We start from the raw sequence: 26,635 nt of genomic DNA on the forward strand, positions 1-26,635 counted from the left end.
CGCAGCGGGCGCGGTTCCGGCGGCGGAGGGCGGAGATGGAGGAGGCGGAGGAGGGCTGGAGAAAGGCCGTGAAAGGAGCAAAGGCTGGGTCCACCTCGCTGAGCTGCTCGGGCAGCTGCTGCTCCTCGCTGGCGATGGGTAAGAAAGAGAGGATAAGCGGCGGCGGCGGCGGCGGCCGGGCGTGAGGGGAGCCGGAGGAACTTGGGCGGGCGGCGGCGAAGGGAAAGGGCTGACGGAGCGTTTCTTCTCCCTCTGGGGAGGGAGGCTGGGTGGGCTCGGCCGCCGTCTGTTATGGGGGAAGCGCTGCCTTCGCTCGCCCGCTGTGGGGCGGGTATCCGCGAGGGGCTGAAGCCGCCCCTCGAGCCTCGGCAGGCGAACAACAGGTCTGACCCTAAAGTGTTTCTCTTGCACACGTCTCCGGGGGAAAAAAAGGATGCTGAAAAGTCCATTGGTCTTTAAGGCCGCCGCGAGAAAGTCTCTCGCGGTCCTCTGCCCGCCCCCCAATTTCATTTCGCATCCAGGCCTTTGTGGGCTGGGAGCCCCTCTCTAGGTTCCCTTAGGAACGAAGCCCACCCCGGGCTATTGGTAGCATAGGAGTTAATAGATCGATAAATCTCCTATGAAAACCGGGCAGGCAGTGAAATGGCTTCGCTTTGCACAACGATGTTGATGCTCCAGTTGACGGGCTCTTGGTAGTAGCTCCCCATTATTCGCTTGCGCAGTTTCGGTAGCTTCTTAAGTAACTAGCAGTGCCTGCTTTGAATGTAGAAGACCTGCCGGGAGGAGGCTTCAGGTCACCGTCATTATCTCTCCTTTAAGTTTCTGTATCCGAAGCTGGAGAGCCTGTAGGGAGGGCGCGAACTGCTGGCGGTGAAGAAGGTAGGGCTGCTTCATTATAGCTTCTTGCGGGAAAGAGTGGTTTACCATTGGCAACGTCACGAGGGGAATCATGTGCAGACGAACGGCCGTCGCGTGTTGAGCTTGGGGAAGGAGAGCCCCGCCGGCCGGCCGGCCCCGCCTGCTGCGTCACGCATCCGCTGAGCGTCAGAACGGACCTTTCCCGCAAACTTCGCTAGGCGCGTGGAGGTCCGGGGAGGGGTTCCTGGACCCAGTGGCGTAGCGTGGGGGGTGCAGGGGGGGGGGCCCGGCCGCACCGGGCGCAACATCTGGGGGTTAGGGTTAGGGGGCGCAAATCCACGGGTTAGGGGGCGCAAATCCACGGGTTAGGGGGCGCAAATTACTTGCCTTGCCCCGGGTGCTGACAACCCACGCTACGCCACTGCCTGGGCCAATCAGGATGCCCACCCCCTCGTGTGGAGGAACTCCGCACATGAATCGGTTCTTGCGTGGGACCCTGTCTCAGAATCGCGATTGGCAGGGACTGAAAAAGTGGGCAACTCTCTGTGATTGTGATGCTTGGTGTAGGTATATTGTGGCCAGGTAGCAGCTGCTCTGGGGTCTGATAGATGCAGCCCTATCCTACTCAGAAGTAAGTTCCAGTTTTCAGAGGGGCTTACTTCCAGCTAACAGTGCACAATATTGCAACTGTTATGATGCCATCATATAAGGGAAGTGAGGAGAAATTACTTTAAAAAGCAGTGAGGACCACGGTTTTTTTCCTGCTAGGGTTATGCTTCTTGCAGTGCTGTAGCGGGGGGGGGGGGTGGCTACCCTGTTTTTTTGCCCTGGGTGAAACCTTCAGAAGGGCACCATTGAGGCTCCCAAGTCCCAACCTGTGTGGGGGTGTGTGTGCCAAACTGGGTCTTTGACCCGGATGAAATAAAGCCTAGTTTCACCCTTGCTTTTTGAACTGGGCCTGATCCTGCTAGACCCAGTGGGGCTTGCAAACACATTTGGCAAAAATAAGCTTTCGGTCAGCATATGTTGGCTTGCAGAGTCATTGTGGTTAGTTCACTGGAAACATCAGTACATTGCAGTAACAAAAGCAAAATTTTAGGCCATCTTAAATGATTTCAAAATGTTGCAGTGCTATTATTTCACATATCTTTTATGGATTTTCATATTAAGAACTTGATGTACCTGGGGAAATGGCAAGCAGTGCTAGATTTTCCAGGCTAAAGTGCTCTCTGCCCTGATTTAGAACAGGACACTTGCCAGTGCTGCAGGTCTACAGAACTATTCTGTTCCTTCAGAGGAAAAGCTCTATACAGACACACCCTATGTTTCATAACATGCTTTTTATCCTATTCTCTTTCCCCCTTTCATTATTTATGTTTAGTTTTGGACAAGATTGTTGTGTTTTTATCAGTAAAGCAGTATCGAACTATTTTGTTCTCATTGAATAATTTTGCTTTTTTTCCTTTTTAAGCTGTGAAAGACCCCACAGCTGTTGAGCGAACAAATTTATTGAATATGGCCAAACTGAGTATCAAGGGACTCATTGAATCTGCCCTGAGCTTTGGCCGAACCCTTGATTCTGACTATCCACCTCTGCAACAGTTCTTCGTTGTTATGGAGCACTGCCTGAAACATGGCCTTAAAGGTACCAAATGCATGTTTTAAAAGGGATGATTGTTTGTTTTTACCAAAGCATATTGACATTTAATTTTGTTATGTAGCAAAAGAGTATAATACTAGATTACATACACATTCTAGATTAAGGCAAGTTTAGGCATATAGAATTCCCTATACAGTGGTACCTTGGTTTACGAACTTAATCCATAAACCGAGGCGTGCTTTCCCTAATGAGGCCTCCGCCGCAGGTTCCCTTCCACTGTTCAGATTCCATTCTTAGACCGACGTCAAGTTCGCAAACCGGGACACTACTTCCGGTTTTGCAGAGTTCATAAACTGAATTGTTCGTAAACTGGACTGTTCTTAAACTGAGGTACCACTGTATTAGCCGGCCTGTGTTCATCTTCATGGGTCCAGGATGCACACTGTAGACTTCCCTCACCTCAGTCAATCCAATCTATGTGCTTCCCCACTTGGATTCATTAATATTGATGTGGGCAACTGAAGAAACCCTCTAATTTATTTTACAGGATTTTTTTACTTCTTTGGAGTCCTGCAAGTCCCTGCTATTTCTCTTCTTTGTTGGCTTCCTGGGATATGTAACCTCTACTCGCAGATTCTTCTTTGTTTTGCCTTATTTTGTCCTTGGTGTTCTTATAACATTCATTTCATGGTTGGCTGCTATGGTTTTAGAGAATCTTAGGTGCAGCAGATTAAATATGCTGATACTGTATAAGTGTTGAATATTAACCATGCTTACAAATGTTCCTTGCACTCTGATACGGCTTACCTAGAAATAACTTTTATAGTGCCATCTAGATAACAGCTGTATTAAAGTATAAAGCCAAGTTTAAAATGTAAAAATATTATATTTTGCTTCTTCTAGTAAAAAAGTCTTTTCTCAGTTACAATAAAACAATATGGGGTCCTCTGGAGCTTGTGGAGAAGTTGTACCCAGAAGCTGAGGAAATCGCTGCTAGTGTTAGAGATTTGCCTGGTCTCAAGTAAGTTGTGTTGCCAGTAAAGATCTTCCATTTTGGACAATAATCCTGGCCAACAGATATTTGTTTTCTGAGCTATTCCTTTTTTAAAAACTAGGACTCCACTAGGACGTGCCCGAGCTTGGTTACGATTGGCACTTATGCAAAAAAAGATGGCTGATTATCTACGATGTCTCATCTTTCAGAAGGAATTGCTTGGGTGAGTGTCCATTCAGATTTTTATAGGGTAAATTAAGGTCAGTGCTGTAATTGCTACCAGAATTGTACAATTATGTTACATTTTACTATAGCTATTGCTAAGTAATATGACAGTAAAGTTAAAACTTAGGCTCACAACTATTTTTTCTTCACTTGGTTTGCATTTGTGTTGCTTACACAGCAAAAGATCTGAGCACCTAATTTTCTTTTGTAACTGAAGTTGAGTTGACTTCCAGTTTTTCTTATTTCTTCTGCCCCCCCCCCCTTGTGCACCCCCAAAATTTATTCCAGAGGGTCCCTGAATTCTCCAGAGCGGTGGGGGGAGGATTGGGGATTGGAGAAGAAGGAAAAGCCCTGTTGCAGAGCAGATGCCCTTTCATACTATGGTGGACCTTTCCCATTTCATTTTATTTTGTTGGGAAAACTTAGATTCTGTATAAGTTGCCACTTTAATTGGTATATTCAGTATGTTGCTCTGAACTTTTAACCACCTTGGAGTATCAGTGAAGTCAATCTTTAAAACATTTGAAAATAAAATAAATTACTGATTGACCAGCAGTTAAAAATTGATTCAAAGTATGTTAAAATAAGTTACGAAGTTTTAAAAAAATGCATTTTTCAGCGAATTTTATGAATATCATGCACTGATGATGGAAGAAGAAGGAGCAGTTATTGTTGGCTTGCTCGTTGGGTTAAATGTAATTGATGCAAATCTTTGTGTAAAAGGAGAAGACTTGGATTCACAAGTAAGTAGATATAAAGCTATGGTCTCATACTTTTGCCTTAAAGGTTTTTTTTAATGAAATGATGGGGGAAATATCAAACTGATGGATCTGAATGCAGAGTATTAAAAGTTGTAATGTGCTTTCTTAAAAGAAAAGAAAAGTTTATTATTTAGCTTGATGAGTTAAATGGAAAGGAAGTTGGCTATTCCCTAAACAAAACACACTTATTTCCTTTGAAACACAATTAAAGGCCTGATTAATGAATTGTTTCTTCTGCAGAGGAATAGTGATGGAGTTTACATGAATTGGTTCCTTTATTAGAAAGCTTTTGGCTTGGTTACAAAAACCATAAAAGTGCAACCTAGCTGCTTGTTTTCCTTTTTGCCTGATTATCCAGAAAGTCTCCAAAGATTGGAAATAGTTCTGTATAAAGCCTTCAAACTCTTTTACTGCAGAAGTATAAATGCGTGGAAGACTTCCGGGTTGGTGCGATCTGGAAATGGCGGATTCCCTCCGAGCTGCGGAGGGAATCGGCTCAACCGAGGACGGGTCTTGCCGCGCCGGCGACGCGGGGACCCTTAAAAACCGCAGGCGCTGAAGCCTGCGGACTGAAGACTCGGCGGGTGCCTTAAGCGCCCCCCCGATCCACGAAGAGCCTTTTTAAAGGCTGCGGAGAGGATACGGAGGGCGGCGTGGCACTGAGAGTCGATCGCTACCTCGGCGGAGCGAAGCCGCGAGCCATGACTGGAGAGCGCTGACTTTCTTCCTTGAAATTTGGACTGAAAACAACAACCCGTGAGTAAGACGGAATTGGACTTTAAAAATATTATCCCGTGAATTTGAGACGACCGGGGTGTGTGCTAAAAGGAAGTCCGCACCCCCCCTTCTTGCAGACGATCTAAAGCAACGATATAAGAGCTAAGCTGGAGTGCCTACCCTTTGTGGGGTGAGTTGAAAAAGACATTAACTTCCAAGATTTGGTAAAGAAATTTTGAATTGAGAGTGGAGTGTTGGAAGCTTTTCTTTTGTTGTAAACAACCCCCCCCCCCTCCCGGGCCCGGGAGCGTCCTGCTTTTGAGCTTGTGGAAGAGGTGCGGAGCTTGACAGCTGTCAAAGCTGTCAAACGGACAGTTCAAGTGGAAAAATTGTTATTTAAGATCCCTCTGGACTAAAATGAGTTACAATTGAGTTAAAATTGTTGGAAACAAAGTAATAATAACAAGTTGGAGGATTGTTGGAGAAAGATTACCAAGTAACCAGATTCCCTCTAGGGGGAAGTCTGTGAAATTACAATGGCTGTGGATGGAAAGTTACTAGTGGAAATCGAAAGAATGTTTCATCTGGTGGGAGTCTTGCAAGAGCAGAGTCTGGCTATGAATAAACAACTTATGACCTTGACTTCTGGAACAAGCAGCTCTGCTGAATGTATTGAGGACCTGGATGAGAAAGAATCCACAGCTGAATTCGAAATGATATCTAAAGAAGTGGAAGAGACTAAACAAGAAAAAGAGAAAGCAAAGTTGGGAAGCACCAACCAGAAGCTGGCATCTGTGGAATATAAACAAGGAGATTTTTGGATCACATTCACCACAAACCTGCGAAAGATACAGAAGATGAAGGAGGAGGCCCCGGGAGCTTATGGAATACAGGAACTTAAAATAAAGAAATATGATGGGGGCCTCCACTTTGACTTTGACTTTGAAGACGCAGATTTTGTGGAAATTTTCCAGCAGCTGCTTCCAAATGTACTTGTGGGAAGAGAATATGGTTGGATGGTGATAGAATTTTTTCGAGATTCGATGACCGACATAAAGGATTACCAACAAGACCGGCGGAGAGGGACTGAAAGAGATTTGAAAGCCTCGGACGTGAGGAACCCAGGCTAAGAACTGATACTTTGGACATGTATTAGGAAGGGACGAAAACCGGGGATGGGAGGGAGGGAAGAATAGAATTGTAAAAGCACTCAAGACTTTTGGGTTTAGTTAATATGATTTTTATTTAAGACAAATTGGGAAATCAATGGAAGAGAACTGGAGTCCAACTTAGGAAAAATTTATTTTTCTTTACAGAAGAGGTAACTTTAAGATGACTAAGAAGAGAAATACCAATTTGCTGACACAATTTTGGGAATTGGGATGCATGAAGGGGGGTGGGGGGAAGTCAGGGAATAAGGTTAGGAAAGTAAGATTTTCTGAAATTGTACATGTTTTTGTCTTTTGTCTTTTTTGTGTGTATATGTCTTTAAAAAAGGTGAAAAACCAATAAAAAAATTTTTTTTTTAAAAAAAGAAGTATAAATGCGTGACTGCTTGAAAGAGGAAATACATCTGGGTTAGTAATCTTTACCCTAAAAGGGTTGTTGAAACGGGGTGGGGGTCTGAAGCGCAGATGATGCAGCTTTGAATGAAAGCTTGTCATTACCAATGATGTAAGGCCTGTTGTGCTCATGCTCTCCTACAGTAAGGTTTCATTGCACATTTCCAGTAACATCAGTGAAGTAAAGACCAAACCCGGTTTTCCTTTTTAAAAATAAAAATACAAAATGTGAATAAATCTATTTCTTCTTAGGTTGGTGTGATTGATTTCTCTATGTATTTAAAGAATGAAGATGATATTGAAAGCAAAGAAAGGTATGTTTTAACATTTCTAATAAACAAGTACATTAAATGCTTTGAAAAGGGTTTTGTGTTTTTCTGCCAGGCTCCCTAAGGGCAGGAAGCAGAAGTGTGAGGTAAAAGGATCAGGGTGGATCAACTTGCTTTGTTTTGCTAGGATCAATGAGAGGACAAATATATGAACATCTGATCCTCTTTTACTGGAACCTCTGCAAACTGAACGCAGATTGACAATCATGATAATTCCTGCTTCAGACTTCTTAAGTCAAGGCCTCGCTCTTCTGAGTCCCCTTTTCTTTCCTTATTTGTTTTGCCATTTCTCCTCCTGTCAGAGATAGGAAAGTGGATCTGGCCAAGGGGATAGATGAAGAACTGGCCCACCCTCCACAGCCCATATTGACAGGTGCGTAAGGATGTCGTATGACATCAGGGACACACTCTGGATTCTTCTTCTTTAGCTTTAGTGTAGTGCCTTTTTCTGTTGCTGTGCAGAGCGACAGGAAAAAGCGCCAAATTCAAGCAGTGGCTGGAAAGAAGAATCAGGAGTGCACCTATAGTGTGGCCCCAATTTTTCATTTGGAATTTCACCTAAAAAGTCTTACCGCTTAGCCCACAGGATAGCATCTATTACTTTGTTTCAACCATAGACTTATTATACTTCTACGGGCTTTCAAAGATTGACAGACATGTATTCAATTGATTTCAAATATATTAGAGAATTTACAAGTGCACACATTTTGTTTTTGTTACTAAATCATGTATATTATGCAATAAGAATTACAGTGCTATCTAGTATACTGGCCTGCGTGTTGCTTGTATTGTTTGTTGTGTTAACTTTGCAACACGGGGGTTTGTTGTTCTGTATTGTTGATGCCTCCTCCCACTCAGCTGCCCTACAGCTGAGGGGGAGACAGTGGGCGGACCATTTGGGGCAGCGCGGAGCCTGCGGGCGCCCAAGCCACCGCGTCACTCCCAGGAGAGACGCGTGGCTCGGGCGCACTGCAGGCGCCACAGTGAGTGCTGCCCGGCATTTTGTCACCCCTCTTAGTGGTGACACCCGGGGTGCCCCACCCCCACTGCACCCCCCTTCCTCCACCCCCCTTCCTCCACCCCTGCATATATGGTGTCAGATAAATGTCTAATTAAATATGTTTTCATCACTTTAGAAATGACCATATTGCTGCTATATTGGATCAAAAGAATTATGTTGAAGAACTAAACAGGCAGCTGAAGTAAGTATTTACAGAAGCATCTGTTGAATCCATATAGAGGCATCATCTTTTAAAAAAGTAATTCCAATAAAAACATGCCTTTTCTGGTACAGTAGATGGCACTGAAGTCCTTTTAGTTGCATTTGGCTTAGTTTAATGGTTGCATCATATAGCTACTGAAAGGGAGTCTAGAATGAATGAAGCTGTTGGAAGACTAATGTTTCAAGTGTTTTGTCTGTTAAATAGGCTATTCTTTTAAATGTGGGCAAAGTAAGAGGAGTTTATTATTCAAATTAGCATGGTACAAATCCTGAAATTTGATACTTTCAGTCTTGCTGTTCTTTATGAAGGGGACTAAGATTGCAATCCTAAACATATTTTCTTGGGAGTAAGGATATTGCTGTAATTTCCAACTATTGTGGGAATCATTTGTGTTAAACTGGTATTTTGCACAGGAAGGATGTAACATGCAAATGCAAACTATATGCAAGCATACTTTTTCAAACACCCATGTACGTTTCTCTTTAATGTATGTGTACATGGATGTTTAAAGTTGTATGTTCATGCATATTTTCCATTCATACTTTTTGTCTTTGGCTTGAAATCACCAGTATAACACTGATGTTTTCTGCAAAAATCATAGCATATACCACTGCCCTTGTCCCATTGAACTCCATGGGATTTAATTATAAAATTAAAAAACTAAAATTAGGACTGCAGTGCAAAAGAGCAATGTTAACATGTGTGCAGAATTTTACTATTAAGACTTTAAATATTTATTCTTAGAATGGCATGGGCTTGTTATTAAGTTATAAGAAAAGGCTGCTAGAGCCACTGAGATGAGGTGGTGCTGAGGACTTCTCTAAAGAACAGCAGCAAAAAATAGAAATTTCCTGACTCATGAGAGATGAAAGAAAGAACGAAAGTTAGCAGTTCCATAATGGGCATTTAAAGTGATAGCAAATGTCTCAAGGAACAAAAATATGATGATGGCAATAAAATAAAGCTAGTGCATTTCTCTTCTTGAAAGATGTATGGTGGAAGATGTGTTTTCCAACTCCATTGATCAGTGGACACCCAAACAGGCACTAGAATGTTATGTAAATTGCATAGTACTATTTGTACTTGTAGGATTTGATGTGTAATTTTGAATGAGGTTCTCTTTACTGTTTTCAGTAGCACAGTCAGCAGTCTCCATACACGCGTTGATTCGCTAGAGAAGTCAAACACTAAACTAATTGAAGAGGTACGGACTTTTAGCAATGCATATGACCAATACTATCTTTCTGTTCTGCCTGTGTGTGTTGAAATATTTTTGTTTTCCTATTATTGTTCACCTGAATCTTTTTGCTTTTTTGTTCCACTTCTTTCTTAGTTAGCAATAGCCAAAAATAATATAATTAAACTTCAAGAAGAAAATCATCACTTGCGAAGTGAAAATACACTCATTTTAATGAAAACACAGCATCATCTAGAGGTATGAGAGTTCTATTTACAAAGGAAATATAATACACGGTACAAAGCAATATTAGTAAAGAGGTGGCCTTTGCTTTTTTGTGTGCATGTGCTCTCTCTAAACTGGCTCAAGTAAAATATGATAGGTGAGGGTCCTATCAAAGAGTAGGTAGCAACACAGCCATTGCAGAATCAGCAGTAAATTCTGGCATGTTGCACAGTCTTGGGCTATTTGACATACTAGAGGATCCTATCATAAATACAAATAGCAAATTCATTGTCTGAGTGCCTGTCCTTATGTGGCCAAAATGGCCTCACTAGGCTAAGGGGAAACCAATGATTTGAAAAAGCTTTGGAGGGAGGAACCTTAAGTTGGGTAGGGGGGTGGACTCCAAGAAGAACTGAGCATGCTTAGTGAGTACAGAATGTTGACTTTCAGGGCGTAATAGAAAAGTGGGAGGAGACAGAATGGAGTGGTTGGAAACCTGAACAGGAACATTCCACTCCGACATTTTGTTTCAGATCCTACTTGTTCCTTCAATTACTGGTGTTCCAGCTGTGAGTTCCTTTGCTTATATAGTTGAAACAGCATCACCACCACACAGGAGGGAGGTATCAGTAGGCTTGGGGGGACCCCAAGGCTTACAGAAATACAAACATATTTAGGAAAAAAAATGCTGCAAAATAACTCGATGAGGGCTAACACATTACTGTTTTTAGGTGTGTGGCTACATTTTGTTTTTAAGTGTGCACCTCAAAATGTAAAAAGAAGAATGAGATTAACAGATCTTCAGAAGCTTGTGTGTCATATAGACATACTCTTCATCTTTAGAGAGCCAAAATTGACTGCAGCTGCCAGTGAAGCACAAGCTTGTAAAATTTGGGTTTGGCTCCATGTAATATGTGGCATTTCAGGGAGCACTGATTCTGTCAACACGAGATGGGACATTTACAGCTTACTGTGTTTTACTGAGTCAGAGAGTGTCATTATACAATACCCTTGTCTGTTTCCCCCGCATGAAGATATGCTCTGGGGGAAAGTGATCTAAGCATGAATTCCTTACTTTTAGGTGAACAAAGTGGATGCTGAAGCAGAACTTCAGACATACAAGCACTCCAGACAAAGCCTGGATGACATGTACAATGAAGCACACAGGCAGCTTCGAGAAGAATCACAGTTGAGACAAGTGAGTGTATATCAGATATGCTATGGAGGCAGTGGGAACTTGTATATCCAGAGGCATGTAAGCTGGCTTGTCTTCTATCACCATATTTTCCCACCTTAATGTATTTGATATCTGTGCACTTCTTTGTATTTTGTAGGATATAGAGAATGAGCTGATGGTTCAAGTTGGTATGAAGCATGAGATAGAACTTGCAATGAAGTTGTTGGAGAAGGATATACATGAAAAACAAGACACTCTTATAAGTCTGCGGCAACAGTTGGAGGAAGTCAAAGGAATAAATGTAGAAATGTACAAAAAGCTACAAGTAAGAACATTTTACTGTTTGCAACTGGAAGCTAAACAAAATACAATTTTTAAGCAATACTCTTTCCCCCTCTAGGGAGGCCCACCTGTCCTTTTGAGAACTAGCTTTCAATATCAACGGATGATAGTTATTCTTACAGCTGCATTCTCGGCATAGGAGCAAGGTGACCATCAGGATGAGGAGGCTTTGGCTGATATCCTCTGTTGTCAGCCTGCCAGCAACTGCAGGCTCTCACTCATATAACATAATGTACTCTCCTGCCCCTTTCATGATCCCACAAACTGCTCCTGAGGTTTGGGAGTCCCTCCTCAGGAGAACAGAGGTTGCAATGGGGAGGAAGGGGCAATCCCATTTTGTCGGTGGCAACCCACTCATGCACTGTTGCATGTCAGCCTCATTTGCTTCAGACCAGGAGACAGAGCCAACTTAATAAGCTTACTGAGGGGAAAGACTTCCATCATCTCTGATTGTTTCTACCTCATAAATTAGAAAGGAAGGCAATAGTGGTTTTAGCCACAAGCCACCCACCACCAAATTGCTTTTAAAGTTCCACTTGTTCTCCTTTTAGTAGCCCTTGGGGGGTATAAGAAAAAGGGAAATTTAGAAAGTTAAACTTATTGTCAATTTCCTTCTTCTGAAGATTGGGCTGCTTACCTGAAAGTAAGTTCCTACTACTGCTGTTGCACATCAATACAGCACTAGCAGTGTGGGGAGGGTTACTTTAGAGAGTTTACTGTCCAAGGCTGGGCAAGAGGGAGCAATTTCGAATGGAGAGGAAAGGAAGAAAAAAAACCTACACATCCAGACTGTAGATTTTATTATTACTCACTTGTTAATACTCAAGTTATATAGTGTTGCAATATAATAATCACTCTTATATCATAGGTTTCAGATGATGCACTGAAAGAAAAGAACGAAATCATTGGCAGACTTGAAGATAAAACCAATCAGATTACAGCAACTATGAAGCAGTTGGAGCAAAGGTACAGCATCTTCTTTTATTCTGCTTCTCCACTCCCCCTCAGACTCATTTCTTTTGCTTCAGTTGCTACATTCTCATATAGTAGGCACTGAGATATGACTTTGTTTTGAAGGATCAAAATGTGTGTTTCTTACGCTGTTTTTAGGTGTTTTGAATGCATATTTCAATTCCCTTATTTTTTTGTGCCTGAGATATCCTATTTGACTCCTTGCTAGCTGTTTCAGAATTTCCACCCCCCCCGTTGCATATTACAGCTATCCAGAAAAGTCCCAATTGACTAAAGTAACTTTTCTGATTTCTTACTCATACATTTGAAGTTAAATGTTAAACTAGTTGAGACAATAGGAGATCTGTGATTGAATTGTCTTTTAAAAGTAGCTTTAGGGACCATGCTCAGCTTAGGGATAAGGAAGGCAGAGGGGACCCCAAGCCAATTCACAAACCCCATCCCATGTCCTCACTCCAGATTTGCAAAATGGTGCTGTCTGCAGCCTTCCAAAAACAGTAGTATGGAAACCATCACAAAAAGGCAAGGAAAGGGGCAGGCCCCCTCTGACCCCCTGCAATTTGAGAACTGTAGTGGTGCTGATAATGTGTTTGGTGCTGTGCCCTTGAAGATCTTAAAAAAAGCTTTCCTTCACACTGTTTTCTTGATCTAACCTTCTCAAAGGTTTTTGCACCCCAATAAAAATATTTGTTGGCATCTGTCTGTCTCATGAGACAATAGAGTGCACCTCCAGAGGTGAAGTCAAACTGCTGGAGAATCGCAGTGCCTGCTGTGACTGCAGAGACCAGTAAATTGTAACTGCTGCCCCCCATGTTCTTGCTGTGTTCTTGCAGCACCAAAATGACACTTGTGGGATGCAGGCCTGGGCAGTGTGTATGGAGGTCCTGGGATGGCCAGACAGCCTTGCTAATGTGGCCCAAAGGACAGCAGAGCAATACGTTTGGCACCAGATATGCTACAGGAATTGCTGGAAGGAGGCATGCAAGGCTCCATCCCACTGTCTTAGGTACTACTCCAAATTTGTGTAGGATTTACTCCTTAGCAATTTCCTCTCATAAAGATGTCCTGCTAGGCAGTGTGTAACAAGAAAAATATACTTGAGGGGATTTAGGTTGGACAAATTATGTAGTGGAATAATTTGCTTCCTCCAGTGCCACAGCCATTTCACCTCCATGGTTGCTTTAAAACTTAACACTGCACACATAAAACAAAACAGGATTTTGGTTCAGATTTTTTTTGTCTCATCTAGTTAGGCACTTGATGTGTGCAGACTCTTAGAATTATTTGTTGGCCCATATATTCAATTGGAGAAAAATCATTTGGAAATACTCCTCCATTTAAATTGAAAACATTCTTCCATTCTGAGTGTAAGTGTGTAGAGTCGAGTCCCAGAGAATCCTGAAACTACCTTCATGTCCTCAATAGCTGGGAACTTTTTGTGGGGGCGGGGGGGAGAAGTGTTGTATGTCTTCAGCAGCATCTTCTCCTTCCCCAGCTCAGGAAATCACCTTTTGAAACAAAAAGAGTGTTTCAAAAGCAGTTTGTGATATTGTCATTTTTTTAAATAAAAAGAAGTAAAAAGTCTTGTAGATGGTGCATGAGACAATGGATGCTTCTAAAGTAACTCTGAAGCTATATATATATATATATATGTATACTAAAAAAATGACATGTAACATGTAGGTCATTTATTATGAATACAGAAGTATGTTTACATGCTTTACTTCTCTTAATTATTTTTTTTAATGGGTGACATCTACTGCTTGTACAATGGGACTTCCAGTTACTTTTCTCCCCTCTCCAGCTCCCCCTTTCCCACCCCAAATCTGCTTTGTGATCCTCCACTCCTCCAGAGTATATTTATGGGGCACACAGAGGACTGCAGGGGGCAGGATAGGAAGAAGCTGCCCACTGCACAAACAGGCACCTGTTTGAGCAATGTTGAATCTCAGATGTTAACATTCATAGCCTCATCATGTGGCTGTTGACATGTCTTGCCATTGTTTTTCTTTTCAGTCTACTTAACAAACAAACAAAACATAATTATGTATTAAAACGTTAGTGGCATGAATATTCTTTTATTGACATCCTTCTTCCTCTTTTTCTTTTTCTTTTCTCCTTTATCCCAACTTCTGTGTTTCTGAATATTTTGTTACCTTTATTTGTCTTTAATTTTTTATCCATTGCACATCTGAAGTGACAAAGAATTGTTAACGCAAACCAGGACTATTGCAATGTCCTTAGTGAAATGTGCCAGCAATGAAGGGCAGCATCAGTACAAGCTTGTTAAAGATATATCATTTTGAAAGATCCTCCATGTGTCTTGGAATAGTTTAATGGAGTAAAATCTGTAGGATTTTTTTTAACCTTGCTTTTAAGCCTGTTTGCCCATGTATTTTGGCTTAAATAGTTTATGGACCAGGCTCTAAATGTAGCAAAATAATTTTGGCATTCAAATTGGTCAATGTTTTAACATAGATCTCTGACACTGAACTCACCAACGTATTTTGTTAGTTGCCAATTGGAAGTAACTTTTTTTAAAAAAAGAAATTGCAATGTTACAACTTTTGAAATGTTAAAAAGAAATCTACTTTAATTTCAGCTAGCATGCTTTTTATTCTATGTTTGGTGAAGTTTGAAGATTAGATGCAGAATGGTTCAGATACTAGCAAAATAAAGTGACAATCTTTTGAGTTACACAGAACTATTTTTTAAGGCCTGATATTTTGTCCATTTTGAATATCTTACCATAGCATACTTAGATTTGCACAAACTCTACTGTAATAAATGGAGAGTGCACAACAAATAGTACTTGGTGAATTATAGCCACATTTGGCCTTTCTGATGTAGCATCCTCTTCTGTGGAAATGAACAAAAGCACACCTTAACAGGTGTGGGAGCTCAAGAAACAAATTGCATTACACCCATCACCAATCCAGACACCACCCCAAAACCTGCCGTATTGGGAGCAAGTACTTAGATTATTTACATGCTCTCATTTACACCATTCACACCATAGTAGACACACAGTTACATTATTTGGTGTGTGTGTTGTGTTGATTTAACATGGCACTGCTTGTGCCACCTTGATTTCAATACTCTTCTTTGTGTTCTGAATTATATCAGACCATTTAGTGCACTGGTTTTCCCATTTTGTAGTGTTGATAGATTTGTGTAGTTAAGGAACAGTTAGTTTACAGGGTTTGGGATTTTTTAAATTTTTTTTAAAGAATTCATGCAAAAACACACAAAGGCACAGTCATAGCTCTGTATGTATGAATAAAAAAATCTGTATGGCTCTGCATTGATGGCATCTGTTAATCATGAATACTAAATAAAAAAATTGGATAAATGTATGGATTTTTTAAATATTATTGTAGTGAGAAAAAGATTTTGGATTTCTTGGCATTGTCTGGGTCTCTCATTTGAGTTTGTGAGTTTACCCCAAGCTTTGTTTTCATTTAGAAATGTTTCTATTTCCCCATTTTTTTCCTTTTATTTGTCTTCTTCATCCTTTACACCCAAATTCTAGCTTCAGTTTTACCCAAAGTTGATTTGAATTACACCAGATTACAACAAGCAGAGAAGGCTCAAATGGAGGCAGAGAGTGAAGACAAGAAATTTAAGCAAGACTATATGAGTAAATCTGAAAGTCTGCAGAAAGATATTACTCAAAAGGAAAAGCAAGTGTAAGTAAAGTATTTGTGGGGGAGAAGATAGCATATATTCTAACATGTGTGTCCCCTCCCCTTTTGAATGTCATTAAAGTGGAAAGCTAAATCCAGATGAATTACAGATCAGAAGTTTTAGAGCTGCATGTGTCACCACAGAATGGCTATATGGTGCATGTTGGAAGAACAGACTAAGTAAGCTGATCGTAAATTCATCTGCCTGATCTAGTAGTTTCATAGAATGCAGAACTTCTGTGCTGGGATTCAAATACCTGTTTAGGCTCATGCAAGGTGTTTGAGCAAGCCAAGTGGACTTTATTTGAACAGCTGAACCTGTTGCCCCATTGCAATCTCCTTTTGAAATTCCCCTAAGTTTGCCATAAGGCACAGGAGAACGCCGTTTTGGGTATGCTTTTAATATCTTGCTGCTTTGAGCTCAGGAAACTAGTTTAACTTTGGGGAAATGTTGCCCTGATATGCATACTCACAAGGGCTGTCCTATTAATATTTTTCTGCTATTGAAAACATCGTTTTCTGGTTTGGAGCATAGCTTGCTCCAAACCAGAAATAAAAAGTCCTAGAAGGTGAGGGAGTGTCTGGGCCTCGTCCAGGACTGAGTGTTCTCTCATTTGGGGAGCAGTGCTCATCTGCTAACTTGCCTAACAATTGGCCATTGTTAGGGCCAAACTGCTCAGTACATGACATAGGCAATTGCACTTTACATATCTGTAATACAATAGCAACACAGTAGTCCTGACCTGGATTGGGCTTATCATGGCTATTAAAAACAACAACAATGCATGAAATGCAGTTACACATTTCACATATTATCTAGTTTGACCCTTGAGCAACTGTGTGTACTCCTTGAGGGCTAGATGCAGCTCTCTCCCATCACAGTACCCGTTTAAGATAATTTGAGCTGGATTTATGTATTTAATTTTTTTAAAAAATGTATATCCTGCTGTTTTTACCCAAAGCTGCTTGCAATATAATAAAATATACCACCACCTTAAAACAACACCAGTCAGATAGTAGATAGATATCTAGATCATAAAGAAGAGCAGAACCATCTTATCCTTATTCTGAAAGCATTCTGTTAAATTCTGTTAAATGCTTTTAACCTGGTTCCAAAGGGAGATTGGGAGGGATCAATGAATCTTGGTGAAGTTTGAATCAGATTTTAAGATTGCCTTCTTCATAACCTTCTTGTCAAATATTAGTTAATTTGCTTATTTTTTCCTATCACTTATTTTTGCAGAAGTCTTCTACACAGAATAATATAAAACATTTTAAAAGGAAATAAGTAAATCTTTATTATAATTAGCATGTGTAAAATGTTTACAGTGTTGAATTATATACATTGTACTAATTATTTCATAGTTGTGCAATTGCAGTAGGTCAATTAAAATGTATAATTGTTTGAATTACTTTTTTATATTCTGTATTTCTAGTGGCCAGCTGGAAACAGATTTGAAAATAGAAAGAGAATGGCGACAAACTATGGAAGAAGACCTTAAAAGGGAAAAAGAAACATCGTCTTCCTTGAAGACAGAGACCCAACAAATCATTACTCTTAAAAAAGTAAATTCTGCAGCAAAATTTCATAAAATTTTACTGATTATGTAAGCTGTACTTTCATCGTTATCCCATGAAGCTGTATGCAAGTGCTCAGAGATCTGGAGGTTCTTTCTTCCGAGGTAGAAGTACTGTTGGTTGGTCTTAAGAGATCATTATCATTAAAGGAGATAAATAAGCCATCCCATACACTCAGATTACAAGGAAGCATGGTGAACAGGAAGGGTAAATTATACTTCTTGTTTGCTCAGCTATTGCTATATCCAAAGCCACTGTGATATACAGTGGACTAAAGAGGTTTTAAGATTGTATCAGTTGAGACTTGCATATGAAACGTATTTCGTTGAATTCAAATCTTATTGCATCCCAAGAATGGGGAAACCAAAATTTGTTAAAGCCATTTGCTAGACCTACCCATTAGAACGCTTGGTATATACAGATGTACTTTTAAACAGGATTCACCATGGTGCTTTTCTCACACAGAACGAGCCTAACTTCCCCTGCCTTCGCAAATGCTTTCAACAAATGTACCTGTCAACAAATCAAATGCCGATTCCAAGTGTATTTTTTCTTCCCTGCTCCTCCCAGTCTTCAGGGCAACTCTCTTTCCTCTCCCCTACTCCCTCATCAAGCACAGCATGAAAGCTTTTTAATTTAAACATTCGTTTTTGCATTCCTACCACTACATAAAACCAAGTTTAAAAAGTGTTGCAACACTGCTCCGGCAGTAGGATGAGTGAGTTTGTAATGTTACAAACACTAACAATCAGCACAGTGTATTAAGCCTGTTTCTGCTACAAACTGAGCAGAACGTTTCCCCCTAATCTTGGACAAGCTTGTATGACAATGGGAGCATGATTCCTATGTAGCTCAGCTTCCTGTATGTCAGCACCCTTAGAATAAAATAACTGTAATCCCTGTCTTTTGGCTATGGTGGTTGGAGCTGATGGGAGCTGGGAGCCCAACAACAACTAAAATGCCACAGGTTGCCCATCCCTGATGTAATTAATTCCAGTTTTAAAAGCCAGCCCAAATAGAAATGTTTTACAACACTTCTGAGAAGCTAATGTCAGTGCTAATGTTTTCTTTGTCTTTCAGGAGTTCCTAAAATTACAAGAAAAGAACAAGCAGCTGAAAAATCTATGCCATGATCAAGAAGCAGCTCTCCAAGAACTGGCTGGCAAACTTAGCGAGTAATTTGTCTCTTTCTTTTCTTGCACACAACTAATGAAAACAAAGCCTGGTTCTTGTGCATATGTTTCACCTTAAACTTCCTCCAGCCCAGCTACTTAAGGCTTTATAATTATTTAAGTACTTTAAGTCTCGTAGCAGCTTCAACCCTACAAAGCATTTTAAGTCTCAGCTAGCAGAATCCAGTGGCTCCTTTGCCTTGGTCAGTTGCCTGAGAAGAGAAGGCTGACACTTAGAATTGTAGAGTTGGAAGGGACCCTGAGGATCATCAAGTCCAACCCCCTGCAATGCAACCTTAGCATTATCAGCACCATGCTCTAACCAACTGAGCTATCCTGCCTAACAAATACAGTAATACCTCCACGAACGCCCCCCCCCCCCGTCTACCGTCCATTTCGGCAAATGTCCGTGGCAAACCCGGAAGTACCGGAACGGGTTACTTCTGGGTTTGCCACATGCGCAGAAGCGCAAACCACTCCGCACGCATGCACAGAGCAGTGCTTTGTCGAGTGTCCCTTTCATTGAGCATCTGGGGCTCCAGAACGGAACCCAGACTCAAAACAAGGTACCATTTGGCTGACGTACTTCCTGGGCTTTTTATATAGATTAGTGCTGGAGTAAGTCAGGGTTGGGAAACCTGTGGCCCTCCAGATGTACCACAACCTCCATTATTCCTGACCATTGGCCATATTGGCTGGGGCGTGAGTTGGGAGTTGGAAGTCCAAAAACATCTGGAGGATCACAAGTTGCTCAACCCCAGTGTAGGTTTTCTCCTTTTTTCACTTGTAAGGATATTCTGTTTCATCAGTGTCTCGTAAACAACCCTTTGTTTCACATTGCTGCCAGATTACAACTTTACCAATGGCTAAGCCACCAAACAAAACCTTTCTTACCAGTTAACAGAAGTTCTTACCATCCAACGAAGGCTTTGACCTTCATTAGCAAGTAAGTCCCAAGGTTTCTTACAGAGAGGATTTCTTTGCATCTCGGAAAAGCCACTGAAGAACAGCAGCTCTAGACTCTTTCAGGGAGATAAAACCAAAGCCAATTGCTGTAAAGGCTCTGCTTCTCATTGGAAGTATCCTCTCTTTCTCATCTACAAATCATAAACAGATGCAGGGCTTATATGGGATTGTGTATTTCATTACCCAACATGGGTATAGATCCCACATGAGTCCTGTGTCTGGATAGGGGTATGTGAAATGAACATGACTTACTTTTCTAGTAATGATAGATTTCAATTCCAGAAATGTTTTTTGAGGTCCAGGTGTGAAAATTGGGAACCAGTGAAACATAAGTTGTCTTGTAAATGTGAAGGCCTTCTGTAAGTTTTTCCTACCCTCTTGAGCACATCTTCCTTACAGGGAGGTGCATGGAGGCAGAAGTGAAGGAAGTTGGAGAAAATGGGGAGAAAGGCAAGGTGTTTGTGTTGAAAGAGTATATGTCTACAGATACATGTTGGGTTGAAGGAAGTGTGGACTTCTACACACTTCCTTCAATCCAGTCATATTTATCCCCCCTGAAAACAGGTGCATTTAATTATTCACACTATTATTCACATATCTTCTTTTTAGATCAAAGCTTAAAATAGAAGATATAAAAGAAGCAAATAAAACATTGCAGGTTAGTAATTTGGAAGGTGGGGAGGGGCATCCAGACTAATTCTTCTATTCATTTCAAACATTCTGTATTATATACTTCACTCCAATCTGTAAGCTAACGGGTAGTTAACCTTTCAAATTATAGTGTAAATTTTAACCATTAACCATTAGTATTTATAGTTTCACTGGGCCTGTCTATTCTGTCGGTGTGCTTCATTTCCTAGCTATAAATTTTTGTGGTTTTAATCAGTAAATTAGAATGTAACTCTACATCATTCCACATACATCATGCATCAACAAAATACATGTCAGTGTTTCATAGTCTAAGTCAGGTATCTTCAACTTTTTCAGACCCAGGACCCTCTTCTAACTCAAACATGCATTTGGGGACCCATTTCTTAATCTGGTGGTAGTGCACCTGTTGTGACCCAGCTTGGATCAGGCTGTGACCCTGATCAGTTGAAGACCAGTGGTCTAAGTGGAGTCCACTCTCTATTTTATTTTCTCATATCAGTATCAGCTATTGAATCTGAAAGATGGGCTTAATTTGAGACCATAAGAATTATAAAGTTACAGACTTCCTCCTTTCTTCTCAGTAACCCACAGCCTTAGACTCTCACATATTTTGGAAAGCCACAAGCCAATAGTCAGACCCACTTTCAGCCTCTAGCAAGTATTTTCACTTTCACCACTACTAACAAAGAGTATCAAGACTGAAACAATCTCTTGATAAAGGCCCTGTGTCCTAGCAGAACTACTGGCGGATCATTCACTGGTTCAATAGCTACAGTGCCTCAAGGTCGCCTGCCAGAATTTAGCCACCATAGATTACACCTACCATTTACAACAAAATTCCTGTATTATGCTGACATTTCCAGGCTTGGGGACACCCCCCTTTTATGGTCAGGGTGTGCTCTGTAAGATGACTTTTTAGTGATTTTCAGCTTTAAGAGACAGGAAGAATCACAAACTCATCTTTCAACAATATTGTAGGGAGGCTCCCAAATTCTAGTTTTATTCTGTTCTAACGCTAGCTTAGTTTGTGATCTTGATAATCACTTGTGCTTAATTTTCTGCTACCCATTAACCTGAAAATAGTAGGACTTATTTCTGAGTAGTCATATATAGGATTGCACTGTTAGGAGTGGTAGGTTTCAAACTCTGTCCTTTGGGGTTCCACGACAGCAGGATCTACAAGGGCAGACAAGTTGCCTGAAAGACGGCTTATACACCCATACCCATCTTTCCATACAGTGTGCATCTACATTTCATGTTCTGTGGTATCCTGCTCAGTGCCTTAAACTGTGTGTCCTACTGTGCTCCTTAGGATCCTCTCTAATGTGCAGGGCGTTGGCCACAGATGCATTGATGTGAGAGATTTCTTGATGGTAGGCTGGGTAAGGAGTTGGAACTAACATGAGTTGTCTCTTGTACTATCCTGAGGAATGTTGTCCTTTTGTATACCTGAATGGCAACTGTCATTTATGATTAGATAAATTGTATATATGGTACCTGTTCTATTCAGAGAACATTTTTTCTCTCCATTAGGGACAGGTCTGGCTAAAGGACAAAGAAGCTACACACTGCAAATTATGTGAAAAGGAGTTTTCGCTTTCCAGAAGGAAGGTGAGAATGCATGAAAAGCTTCATTGGCTTTCACCCACTAACAACAAGTTCTGTATCCAAGTTTTGTTATTTACCAATACTTAACATTCACATTTTTACTTATGCATGTGCACTAAACCTCATCAATCACTATCAGTTAAAAAAACAAAAAATTACTATTTTCATAGTTAACCCCACAGATTTGGTTCAAACTAAATCCTTTTTGTTGTTACAAATATTGCAACAAATAGCACAAACTCTGCTCCAATAATAGAATGTTCAGGTAACCATTAAACTTTTATTTTCCATTCATAATGGCCAAGTCACTGGCTGACATGATCCCTCATCACATAAAATGTGAAATTTAGCTTCTAGGGTGTGTGGGAGAGAGGGAGAAATAAATATATAGATGTATGTAAATGTTTAATTGTAGCTGATTACCCTCTATTTACTTCATAAACTGTTGATTTCAAAATCTCCTTCGGGTTTCTTTTTCCCACCCCTACCCATCTTGATTTAGCATCACTGTAGAAACTGTGGCGAAATTTTCTGTAATGCCTGCTCTGACAACGAACTACCTTTGCCATCTTCGCCAAAGCCTGTAAGGGTTTGTGATTCCTGCCATGCGCTGCTCATACAGAGGTGTTCTTCCAGTGTGCCATAAGAGTCATCTACAGAAGATTTCTAAAATGTTGTTACTTCACTACAGTGGTAAGAGCTGTAAGATTACAGTATAAACTCCTGCAGCGCTGGCCAATGCTTTTGTATTGTCAAAATCTAAACAGCCAATCTTAAATCTTTGTGCCATTGTGATATTCCTGCAGTGGCAGCATGTCATATTATGTGAGGTTCTGCTAATGCAGCAATTGATATGCCTGATTTTACAAATGCATCTGCTTGTGCAACACACTTTATTGTTCATCGTAATGGATATAGGCAGAATGTTTTGTATTCCCAGCATTTGCCATTTTATCATGCAGATGGACCATTCCAGGACCAAGTGCAGAGATTTGCAGTTTCAGATTATTTTTAAAAGGTTCTTAGTTTGGGAACAGGTTGGCAGGGGACACTGTAGCTTAGAAGTCAGAGGAGCTGGACAGGGCTTTTAAGGGTGGTGAGTTGAGTTTAGCATCTTGTGCAGCTTTGTATGTTTCATGGCCCTCCCCACAAAAGCCATTTAAATGCAGAATTGGGAAGATTACATATAAGTAAATGCAGCTACTTCATATACTTCTGGTGCCATAAATTGGCTTTCTTGGACATTATCCCTAGATATAAGATTAAGTTTCCAGCCTTGTTAGTGCAGCAGTTTCAATATGCATGTGGTAGCTTAGCTAGAAGAATGAGAAGGCAAGCAGGTTTTTTGGATCACTGGACTTCCTAAAAGAACTTTGTCAGGCAGGTCTTTTAAGTACTTTGAGAGAAACTACCTGACTTGCATATTGTGCACAGGGCTTTTGAAGAGGAACTAGCAGAAAGCAGGCCAGGTGAGGAGTGGAAAGAATATCCTGAGGGGGATCATGGAATGTGTGTAGTGCTTTCATCATAACCTCTGTTTTGAGGTTCAGGTGTGATAAATGTGTGTTAGGGATTTCAGAAAGAAGTTCTTTAGTTATCCCCGTGGAATGCTGTAGAACAGCAATTATAAAATGTAGTAAATAAATACTGCGTGGAAGAGTAGTTAAAGGATACTGGCCAACTTGATACTTGCTTTTTTCTTTACTCTGTCAGAAATAAGATCTTTTTTAACTAAATGGCCTGAAAAATAATACAAATCAGCAAAGTTAAGAGTTCTCTACATATTTCCACCAGACTGCCTGAAGCTGGGGCGTGAGGAAATGATACATACAGAAAAATTGGGGTAATTAAGAGATTTGTATTGCTGAAGTTCAGTTGATAACACTACACTATATACATTAGATGATTTTCTAAAAGGCATAAAACTTAAAGCAGAATTAAGAATACCTACACAATAAAAAATGCTTTAAGTACTCCTTTTAAAAACAAGTCTAGCTGAACGTTACTGTAATTTGAGACTGTACTTAGTAAGTTCACATGCACACAGAAACCTAAAGGAGGCTTTTCATACAACAAAGTAGAATTTGTACCTTGAAGGGCATATTATATACTTATGCCTAATTACTAATTCTGTTTACAAGCAAACCACCTATTCTCATTAACCTTTGAGACAGGAAATGACTTGTTAGACTAACAAGCATAGCAAACCTGTGTGCTAAATGCAATAAAAAACATCCATACAAGCCCTGGATGGGATTATTTTTGCCATTTGATTTGATATGTACATCTGGTACAGAGGGAAAACATTAAATTCACCCTTTGTTTGAGATTTTTCTTTCATCTTCAAGATAGACCCCTGCACAAAACTAAGCCTAAAGAGGAAATGGTGGTGGCAGTGACAGCAAGTAGCCTTGTTGAGCTGCAAGGGGGGCATTTTTGTGTCTTCAGCACTTGAGTACCACAAATTTAAGATCATCAGGAGGCCTTTACTTGCTTTAACCTGGGAAGAGGTATCCCACCAGGAAAATACTTCATCTTCTTTCTTTGGAACGGCTTCTGTATCTTTAGCAGTGTATAGGGAAATTCAGCAGCTGATACTGTACCCTCTGCTGTAAATTTCACCATGAAGGTGTACTGTGTATGCTGAATTTTTGTATGCCATATAAGAGTTGTTAACGTACAGGATTCCTATGCAGCCTGTTTAGTCCTATACTAGTGGTATTCCTCAAAGTTGACCCTAAACCTACTCTCAATTCCCATCAGGTACAGAAAGCACAATAAAAGAACCACAACACTACAAAGTTCTGATTACTAGCCACTTACTCAAACTGCGGTTAGCTTGGAATATATTTAACATGTTCAGTTCAAAAGGGCAACTTTTCCAAACAGCCTTCTAGCTAACCTGTTTCAGAGATGGAAGCCTATGGCCATTTGATAAGATTCTGAGAAATATGTTGTGCCTAAACCCAAAGTTTTATTAATTTCCAAACTATTTGGTAGTATTTCAAGACTGGAATGCATCCACAAAAAAGGTAGGCAAGAAATGCCCTGTGTTTTTGATACTAGAAAGCTGTTCTATTTGACAGAAATTCCTTTTCTTCCAGTGTTTGTCCCTATTTACCAAATGGTAAATTAAAAATACACTAACAGTGCCGAATTGACACATTTTAGTGCTTAGCATGAGTACCATAAATTTAAGATAATCAATAGCCTTTTCTTGCTTTAACTTTAGAACTATTTCTTCCACACAAAAAACCCCATAGATTTTAGTGGCACTGAGAATCCATTTTCAAACTCACAGCACCCACCATAAGTTACTTTTCCATTCCAATTAGCACTAGTATGGCAGATGTGATGTACTGACTGCTTGCTGGGATCTTAATGGACAGGTTTTTTTAACGTCTTAATAACCTGCTCATCCTCAGTTTTTGCCATGATGTTTGGGTCAAAGAGGCTATGAGACTAACTCACCTTAGTAGAAACAGAGCTGAGATTAGACTTGCCTTTTTTCAACAAAATTTCTATCATTCCTGCCACTACTGATTTAGCTATTTCAGAACAAGCTTTCAATATCAATGGTGCATGTGTGCCAAGAATTTTTTGACTAGTACAGCTTTTGTAAGTTTTAACATGACATTTTTGTAACTTTAAATACGAATGTTTGTAATCTTGTGGTTTGGACAAATTAAATATTTGAGAAATTTTCAGCAGGCCTTAGAATGAATACGGAGTTCATTATTTATCTTGTGTGTAACTACTGTTACTCTGAGGCAGCTAGTATACCTAGAATAATTGTCAGTTAATCATAAGGACCTATGTATACATTTCCATTAATCACTGGCTGTGTTGGCTACAGCTGATGGTATTTGGGAGTCCACAAACTTCTGGAAGGCCACAGATTTTACTGAACTACCAAAGGTTCCCCGCAGCTGATTTAGGGTGAACATCTATACTGAGAAAAAGTCCTGGCTCTGACACACCATTTAAGCATTTTGATCGAACTAATTAACAATTCTCTTTCCCACCCCACTTTTGTTTAACCATTGCTTGTTATTAACCCATCTCCTTTTAATGCAACAGCCTCTCCACATCTGATTCATGCTTCTGCAAAGCACTGCTCCAGCATAGCAATAGCATAGACTGCAGTAGCAGAGCAAACTTGGTAAAAAAAACAACTTTGAATGTTTTAAAGTGAACAATGACTTGAGTTTTTGAGATGTGCTAAAACCTAAAAAGCTTCCTGTGCTGCCTTTACAGTCATACCTCAGGTTGAATGTGCTTCAAGATGAGCTCAAAATGACGTCACGCGCAGAAGCGACGAAAAGCTATGCACGTGTGCTCAGACGTGCCGTCACTAGTTACGTTTGCTTCTAGATGCGAAAGGGGCTCCAGAACGGATCCCGTTCGCATCTAGAGGTACCACTGTACAAGCAAAGCTGTGAAAAAGTAGCCTTTGAAATACATCATCTTGCTCCTTAGTTTATATACATCTCAGATAAATTGACACAACACACGCTTCCTAGAATGGAGTCTATTTTGCTATCTCCCACAATAAGACATTTATTACATACATAACATTACTATCAAAAACAGGCAACAAACTTTCAATAATCACATTTGACAAATTATTGGGAAGAATTTGGAGGACAAGCAGTTGAAATGAAGAAAACTTGAATATTTAGTACCCTTTCCTGATACACAGAGAATGCTTTAGTGTCTTAACAGTAATTAATCCAAAAATCTTACATGTTAATGCACAGTAAGAGGACTACATATTTGTGTAATCTCATAATTTGCCAAGGTCTCTATGTC

At 40.4% G+C, this 26,635-nt stretch overlaps 1 protein-coding gene across 4 annotated transcripts; it reads left to right on the forward strand.

Moving 5' to 3' along the window:
* RUFY2 (RUN and FYVE domain containing 2) lies at nt 1–25,533 on the forward strand. 4 transcript variants are annotated; one of them, XR_014006979.1, is made up of 18 exons: nt 1–138; nt 2,330–2,503; nt 3,362–3,479; nt 3,574–3,675; nt 4,297–4,420; nt 6,970–7,031; nt 8,183–8,248; nt 9,404–9,473; nt 9,603–9,704; nt 10,753–10,869; nt 11,006–11,173; nt 12,059–12,156; nt 15,732–15,851; nt 17,285–17,414; nt 18,507–18,601; nt 20,174–20,222; nt 21,528–21,826; nt 22,326–22,397. XR_014006979.1 is itself a non-coding variant. In XM_081189627.1 (18 exons), exons 1-18 carry the CDS (start codon nt 36–38, stop codon nt 22,467–22,469), a joined length of 1,920 nt encoding a protein of 639 aa, XP_081045753.1. In that variant the 5' UTR covers nt 1–35; the 3' UTR covers nt 22,470–25,533. The 4 variants fall into 4 exon arrangements, 2 of the variants coding, with proteins under 2 accessions (XP_081045753.1, XP_081045754.1); XR_014006980.1 differs by lacking the exon at nt 22,326–22,397 and having other exon boundaries at nt 21,528–21,597; nt 21,749–21,825; XM_081189627.1 differs by having other exon boundaries at nt 21,749–21,826; nt 22,326–25,533.
* Nucleotides 25,534–26,635: the final 1,102 nt, after the last annotated feature.

Source organism: Podarcis bocagei (assembly GCF_964188305.1).
Source record: "Podarcis bocagei genome assembly, chromosome: 4".
Classification (NCBI taxonomy): Eukaryota; Metazoa; Chordata; class Lepidosauria; order Squamata; family Lacertidae; genus Podarcis; species Podarcis bocagei.